The sequence below is a fragment of the Habropoda laboriosa genome, unplaced genomic scaffold (assembly GCF_001263275.1).
Source record: "Habropoda laboriosa isolate 0110345459 unplaced genomic scaffold, ASM126327v1 scaffold212, whole genome shotgun sequence".
NCBI lineage: Eukaryota > Metazoa > Arthropoda > Insecta > Hymenoptera > Apidae > Habropoda > Habropoda laboriosa.
This window is the reverse complement of record NW_017100509.1, coordinates 1612787-1620573: the sequence shown is the minus strand read 5'-3', so window position 1 is coordinate 1620573 and position 7787 is coordinate 1612787. Positions and strand designations below refer to the sequence as shown.

The 7787-nt window shown below is 42.2% G+C and overlaps 1 protein-coding gene across 1 annotated transcript in view; it reads left to right on the top strand.

Moving 5' to 3' along the window:
• The window catches only part of LOC108576212 (calsyntenin-1), a 12309-nt gene that overhangs the window by 3312 nt on the left and 1210 nt on the right, over positions 1-7787 (top strand). Inside the window, 4 exon segments of the mRNA XM_017939160.1 lie at positions 4406-4685; positions 5812-6623; positions 6710-7261; positions 7264-7787. The exon segment at positions 7264-7787 is cut by the window's right edge and continues 22 nt beyond it. Of these exon segments, the coding sequence (XP_017794649.1) occupies positions 4406-4685; positions 5812-6623; positions 6710-7261; positions 7264-7787 (2168 nt within the window).

Sequence of the window (7787 nt, the reverse complement as noted above, 5' to 3'; positions counted from 1 at the left end):
AAAAAACAAAGAAAATATCTGTTTTGTAAAACAAACTCGCCGGAATTACCAGTTCGAAATGAAAAAGCGATGGTTTTCAGAATTAACCAATTCCAAAGTGAAAAGCGGCAATTTTGAGAATTTTTAATCTCGAATTAAAAGTGGCGAGTTTAACCGTTGGCTTTTAATTCGGAATCAGTTATTTCTCGTGAGTGTGCTTTGAACAAAACAGGTGTAATGTGAAACACCCGATGCTCCACAAAATGCCATTATAGAACAGAGTGTAACGGTCGGGAATGGTTGTTCTACGTTGAAAACGGTGTCAAACTTATCAGTTGTCAATGCACAGCAGTATGCTGGATGCAATTCATTGTGGTTCACTCTTTGGTTCAATTTCATTGAAACACATGGTTTCTATATTGAGAAATCAACGATACGTAAGTATGTTACGAGCATTTCTCGCAGGGCTGGCTAAAATATTCATTCGAATAGTTCAATAGTCTATTTTATTTCGAGACACGCGTGCAAACTGTGTGCAAAAAGTTTTTAAAACAGTATTTCATTTTTCGAGGATGTTTGGAAATATTGGAAATTTATTATTTCGAAATGCTTCATCTATTTTTTTCTTTTCAGTTTCCAATATTTATGCTATGGTCATTGACGTATTTGCAATAAATTTTTGAAACAGCATCGAAATAATGTTTTATTTGAGGGACATTGAAAATAGTGGAGCTTTATTTCGAAATATTTCCATTTATTTGCAATATTTAAATAGTATGAAATAGTATGAAAATCACTCTGTATACTATAACTATTGAAATCTCGACGAATTTGCCATAAATTAAAAAGAAAAGTAGTATTTAAATAACATTAAAATAGAATTTTATTTGAAGAATATTGAAAATAGTGAAACTTCGTTTAAAAATATCTAAGCGGCGGTCATTGACGAATTTGAACTTTTTTTAAATAGTACTTCAATAGTACGATAATCTCCAAGTATGACAAAAGCTTCAGGAACTTTAACGACAAAGTTGGAAAATTCACTTTCAATAAATTACCGACTATTCGAGATACATACATGATTATTTCGTTCTCTCGGTAAGTGTTCCGGAGTACCTACGTTATGTTCCATTATAATTCAGAGAACTTTTAGCTTCGATAACTTCCTAACGAATCAGTTTAGGGCATAAGTATGTTAGTACTTTTATGTAGAGCACAAGAAACTGCATCGATTGGTGCACTCAAAAACATAGGTTTCCATTCAAAAAAAAAAGTGCAGTTGCATTTTTCTGATGCACCGATGCACAGGGGTGCATAAAATTTAGGGGTGCATATTATGCACCGTCTGATACCATTCTTCTTCTTCTATTCCCAACCGTTCAAGAGGTACAGCCTGTTCCAGTTGCGTGGGGCACCCTGTATATGTTGCATACCTATAGCGGGGATAACGAGATAATTAGCAATTATCATTGATTCAATGTTAGAATTAACGTCAATCATGTCTCCAGCTGTGTAACAGTTCGCTAACGTGAGTTCCTGGCGATTTGAAAAATAACGAATAAATCCTTTTATTCTCGTCGCATGATCAATCTTCGATGATTCGCTTCGCGATGGCACAATGGGAAAAAAGTTAAGGCAAACGTTGATAAAGACCATTCTCCTTCCATTGTGCAATCTTTATCGGTACAGTGATAAGAGTGGAAAAGGATCGGTGCGGTAAGAGATATTCGAAATAAAATACTATCAGTCCGGAGATGATAGAAGAATTCGTTTCTGAGAATGTAACGAAAAGCTGTTGTGAAAGGAGAACCTATTGTACAATGTGTCGCTTTACTATCTTTAAGCGGGTATTCCCACTTGAAGACGACATTTTTCGGAACCGAGGAAATCGAAATTTTTCGCACTCCTTCGGCCGAAAATCTGGTCAAAAAAGGCGGTGTAATTTTTACAAAATTATCTCAATTATTGTTCAAGTTCTACCATATTTGGCTACCACGATTCACGCTGTTTGATTCGTTTGAAAAGAGAACAATCAGAGACAACGATAATCACGCGAAGGGAAAAGGTGTCGTTTTTTCATCGGTGAAGATTTAGGTTCTCCGGGCGATAAAAAGAGAACTATCGCGAATATCGACGTAATTCTGTTACAGACGATAAACGAACGTCTGCTTTATACGTATGCAAAATTTCGGCGAGATTAGTCGATTCGTTGCGGAGAAGTGGTGAACGGAGGCGAGTTCGCGAAACGCGTTTCAGTTTCGCTAGCGATGCGTCACTTTCTTCGAGATCGTTATAACTTCTGTCGTTTTCATCGATCTCGCGCGTACAATTTCAGCGACACATTTTCAACACGTTACGTACATGCACTCGTAGAAATAAGAATAAAATCGATTCCTTCCACTCGTCTAATTGTAAGCCAGAATTCTCCGCCCTTTTAATTGCGAGAAAGTTTGCCGAAGAGAAGGTGATTCTTCTTTAGTTGTAACAAGAGAGCGTGTTGCGTGTCAACAATTATGCATGGAATCTCGAAGCATTCGATTTTTAGTAATTCACCGGCGAACTTTTACCATGCAAATGGACGCCGGCCGCGGTTCCATCAAGGCTCTCCTCGCGAATCGAAAAATCGCCGGGCTCGTTCGATCTTTCCAACGACCACGATCAAGTATCTCTCTCTCTCTCGAAAATGCCGAATCTAGGTTACGTGGAACTTAATTTTACTGTGAAACAAAAAAGATCTAACTAGAGTAAGGCGTTGTGCGACGCGCCTAGGCAACGACCGCGGGACCCGAGCCGCAGGGGGCCCTAGACAAGGAGCAGCGCAGGCTGCACCCCCCACTCCACGGCTTGCAGGGGGGCCTAGACAAGGAGCAGCGCAGGCTGCACCCCCCACTCCACGGCTTGCAGGGGGGCCTAGACAAGGAGCAGCGCAGGCTGCACCCCCCACTCCACGGCTTGCAGGGGGCCCTAGACGAGGAGCAGCGCAGGTTGCACCCCCCACCCCCTAGACAAGGAGCAGCGCAGGCTCCCCCCCCACCCCACGGCTTACAGGGCCCTAACGGCCGAAGAAGCGTATAAAAACGGGAAAAGGGGCAGCGGCCCACACATTATTGTACCCAACCATCGACCAGCGAACCTACGTCGTTTTAAAAATCAGTTATTCTAAGCCCTTGTAATTCTTTACTCTTACACTAACGTTTATCGCGATGGTAAAAAGATTACTATTTCACCTATTCTCTAAGTGTTTCTCCCTTCGTTCATTCAATAAAGGCTCTGGGTTCACTGGAATTCATTAGACGAAAAAAAGGGGGGAAAAAGAAGAAAAGAAGGAACGTCAGTTACCATTAATTAGTAGCGAAATAATGACCTACTTGGCGTAAACTCGGTAAATTATTAATCTTCTCTCTGGTTCTAATAAAGTAGGAATAATGAACACTCGCTCGTTTTCATAATGTCCGCATAATAATTTCAAATAGCCGGTAAAGTTTCGTCTAAATCAACTTGAAATTTTAATTAATGCATGTTGCATTGTTCGAGCCTCCAAGTGCCTCGTTCCCAGCATCGCAAAGCTTCCGGGCTATTTCTGTGAGCCCTTATTTCTTCGAACAGGCTTGACGAAAAGCAACAGAAAAAAAGAGAAACAAAAAGGAATAGAAAATTCTGAGGAATTAAATTGGGAGATTAAGTCGCGTTTTTGGTTTATTTTCACCTTCGGTGAAGCTGTGCTTGTGTAACTTGGCCGATTTCTGACCGAGCTTCGTGTGAATTGCGCCTGTGGAACTATCGCGTTGCGAAAATGGGCGAAAGAAATTTTTCAATGCTCTGAATTTTTTAATTTTTAAATCTCTAAAATCCTTAAATTTCTAAATACTCTGAATCTCTCGAATCCTCGAATTTGAAAAATTCTAAACCTCTGTGAAACTATCGCGTTGCGAACATGCGAGAAAATTACGGAGAAAGAAATTTCTCGATACTCTAAATCTCGGAAATTCTGAAACTCTTTAAATTCGAAATCTCTGTGAAACTATCGCGCTGAGAAAATGATCGAAAACAAATTTTTCCAATGCTCTGAATCTCTAAAATCTTGAAATTTTTAAATCCTTAAATCTCTAAGTCTTAAAATCCCCAAATCTTAAAATCTCTAAATCACAAAATCTTTGAATCGCTAAATAATTATCTCGACTCCCCGCGAAATCGGTGATTATCGGTGTAATAAGAAATTTGCTATCGATCTTATCCGAGTTATCTTTCGCGAACATATTTCGAGTGGGAGAAAATTGCATAACAGGAAGAATTATATCCTCGTTAATCCTCCATTGTCAATCTTATCAGATTTCAATTCTACGATACGCTTGATAAAAAATTTTCAAAAATATTCATATTTTTCTTCTTTTTTTCTAATTAAACTTTCTTGGCTTCTGTTTCGCAGCTCTACGATTGGATTTGGACAGTCCAGACAGCGGATATCACGGCCTGGTGAAGGAAAACGAGACTCTGGTCGAGGTCACGCCACAAATACGAGCTATAGGTGCCGAAGTCTGTTCCTTCCGTATTGCGAACAAACACCATGGCGAAGCGCCCTTCAAGATTGTTCTGAAAGAGAAAGGAATGGCAGAGCTGAGAGCATTGCGAGCTCTGAACTGCGAGAAACGGCGCAACTACAAGTTTGATATCGAAGCCGTTGGCTGCAACGAATCGCTATCGGAAAAGTACGAATCGCAGAGAAATACTATCAACAATTTCACGACAAACTTCGACCAGCTTTAACTTTCCTACCAATGTAATACGTTTCTCGATCCAACACGATTTCTTCATTATCGACCGAGATACGCTAAATAACCGCATATTTTGTAAATCACATTGTCATTTTTCCTGTTTGATTTTATGATAAAATACATCCCAACCCAGATAACCCAGTTAAAAACACTGTACAAGCATGCAACACGTCGCTGTTTCTCACGATAACAGAAAATGTTTCGTTTCATCTTGTACGCACTTTGCTTTAAACTGTACAATTGTTCTCACGAAATTCTGAAACTGTACTTTTTCTCACGAGTTGATTTTTTTAATTGTATCACACAAAATTGGTTACAATTTTCGTCAGAAAATGTTTCATTTCATCTTGTGCGCATCTTTGCTTTAAACTGTAAAATAATTCTCACGAATTTCTGAAAATGTACTTTTTCTCACGAGTTGATTTTTTTAATTGTATCACACAAACTTCGTTACCTCCGGTTAATTCAACTGTGTACAGGTGTTTTCACTCGAATAGGTAAAATATCTCGATGTATCAATTTCCCCGAGACTGTAAGAAGATAGACTTTGCTACACTTGTACAGCTTTTCTCTGTCTTTTAACGAAGATCGAATTACGGAGATTCGTCATTCGCGCGATATTTATAAACTCGTATTACTGTAACGAGGAACATTCCTGTTCTCTTCGTCCTCTTTACCTTGAACTTCGTTTGTTCATTTAGTTGTAAGAAAAAAAAAAACAAAAGAACAAATGTAATAATATCACTTTTAATTCGATTTTTAGCGCCACGGTGCATATTACCGTGGTAGACGTGAACGAGTATCCGCCACAGTTTCTGCAACCGGCCTATGTGAGCACCGTGGACGAAGGTCGCTTGTACGAAGAGGTAGTACGCGTGGAAGCATCCGACAGAGATTGCAGCCCGAAATTCGGCGACGTATGCAAGTATGAAATTTTGACAGCCGACCAACCGTTCATCATCGACAATGAAACCTTGAACTTCGTTTGTTAATTTATTTGTAAAAAAAAAAAAAAACAAAAGAACAAATGTAATAATATCACTTTTAATTCGATTTTTAGCGCCACGGTGCATATTACCGTGGTAGACGTGAACGAGTATCCGCCACAGTTTCTGCAACCGGCCTATGTGAGCACCGTGGACGAAGGTCGCTTGTACGAAGAGGTAGTACGCGTGGAAGCATCCGACAGAGATTGCAGCCCGAAATTCGGCGACGTATGCAAGTATGAAATTTTGACAGCCGACCAACCGTTCATCATCGACAATGAAGGCGCCATACGTAACACCGAGCCGCTGGATTACGAGCGTTCCCATAATTATATATTAAGCGTTGTAGCGTACGATTGTGGTATGAAACAATCTGCACCGGCTATGGTAACCGTTAAGGTCAATCGTGTCTGTGCACCCGGCTGGAGGGGAATTCCAGAAAGGGTTGATTATGCCGCGGGCGTAGGTTCTCAACCGTTGCTTCCATCCGCCAGGCTGGATCTCTGCGACGCTCCGTGTATTTTGCGTAACGTCAGAGCAACGCTAACCCTCGCTACGGATCATATAGGAAAAGGTTGCGACCGTGACACGTACGGTGTACGAAGTCAACGTAAATTATGCGGTGCGTCTCGTGACAGCGTAGATCTGTTACCGACACCCGGGCCTACCACATCCTGGACAGCGTCTTTGTCACGCGACGAGGGCAGAGAGGCCGACGAGATCTTCGAATTCGACGGCGTTGATTCCGCTGCGATTGTACCTAGCGACGTCCTCGAACATACGTTGGCACAGAAATTCACTATCGGAGTTTGGGTGAAACACCGACCTCGTCCCAGACAGGATCCACATGTTAAAGAGCATCTTTTGTGCGCTGCAGATGATCACAGTGAGTTCACGCTTCTTTTTTTTTCTCTATTCATTATCATGTATTTGGAATTTTCGACTGAACGTTCGATCCTTTTTCTATTGCAGAGATGAATAGACATCACTACGCCCTGTTCGTTAGAAACTGCCGACTGATTTTGTTGCTCAGACGCGACTTCTCCGAGGGCGATCCTAATATCTTCCGGCCTGCCGAATGGCGTTGGAAACTTGGTCAAGTATGCGACGACAAGTGGCATCATTATGCCGTACAAGTCGACTTCCCTCATGTAAGTTTGTTCGTCGACGGCGAGGAATGGCATACGGACGAGAAGAATCCTGAAGTGATCGACGATTGGCCGCTACACCCGGCGAAAGGCGTCAACACGACACTCGTGGTCGGTGCATGCTGGCAGGGTTCTGATAATAAAACCAAACATCACTTCCGCGGCTACTTGGCCGGACTGTCCGTTCTAGTTGGACGAAACGAGAAACCAGACGTGTTGTCTTGCTTGCGTCGTTGCCAGGAGGGTATTCACGTACCGTCGATGGACTTGCTTCAACCGGGAACACAGTTGCTCACCAATTCCGACCTAACAGAGGTACGAATCGACGGAGACAATCGCACCAATGTCGAAACGCTTCTCCGTCGTATCGGTTATTCCAACCAGGTCGTCGTAATTTCCGCTTAGAAACAACGATCGTATGCGAGGGTAGCGAGAACAATCCGCTCCCTGTACCAACTGTTCAATCGTACGTCACCGTTCTACCACCACCTCGTCCAGGAATAACTGTCAACGGCACTGGCTACGTGGCTAGGGAATACGCAGAATTCCGTTTAGGTGTACGCGTATTCCCTGATGTACTCGTTACCGCCGGTTCCGCTGCCAGATTGGACGCGTGTGCGGTCAGTGTTTATCCGAGTCTTAATCCTGACCACGAGAGTTTAGGTTTGCCCGGTGATGCTCTGCGTAGAGTACCTTCGATCACTGCGCGTGTCGATCGCGATGGTGTTGTTCTCTCTGGCGCCGACACGTCCTACAATTATCAGCGACTAATACATCTCATCATATACACAAACCGCAAGCCGGCTTACTATCTGGATCGTGTTTTCAAACTGACCTGCTCGGAGCTTAGTGGTCGTTTCGCTAGCAACGAGTACGTGCAAACACTGGCTGTTATACATCCG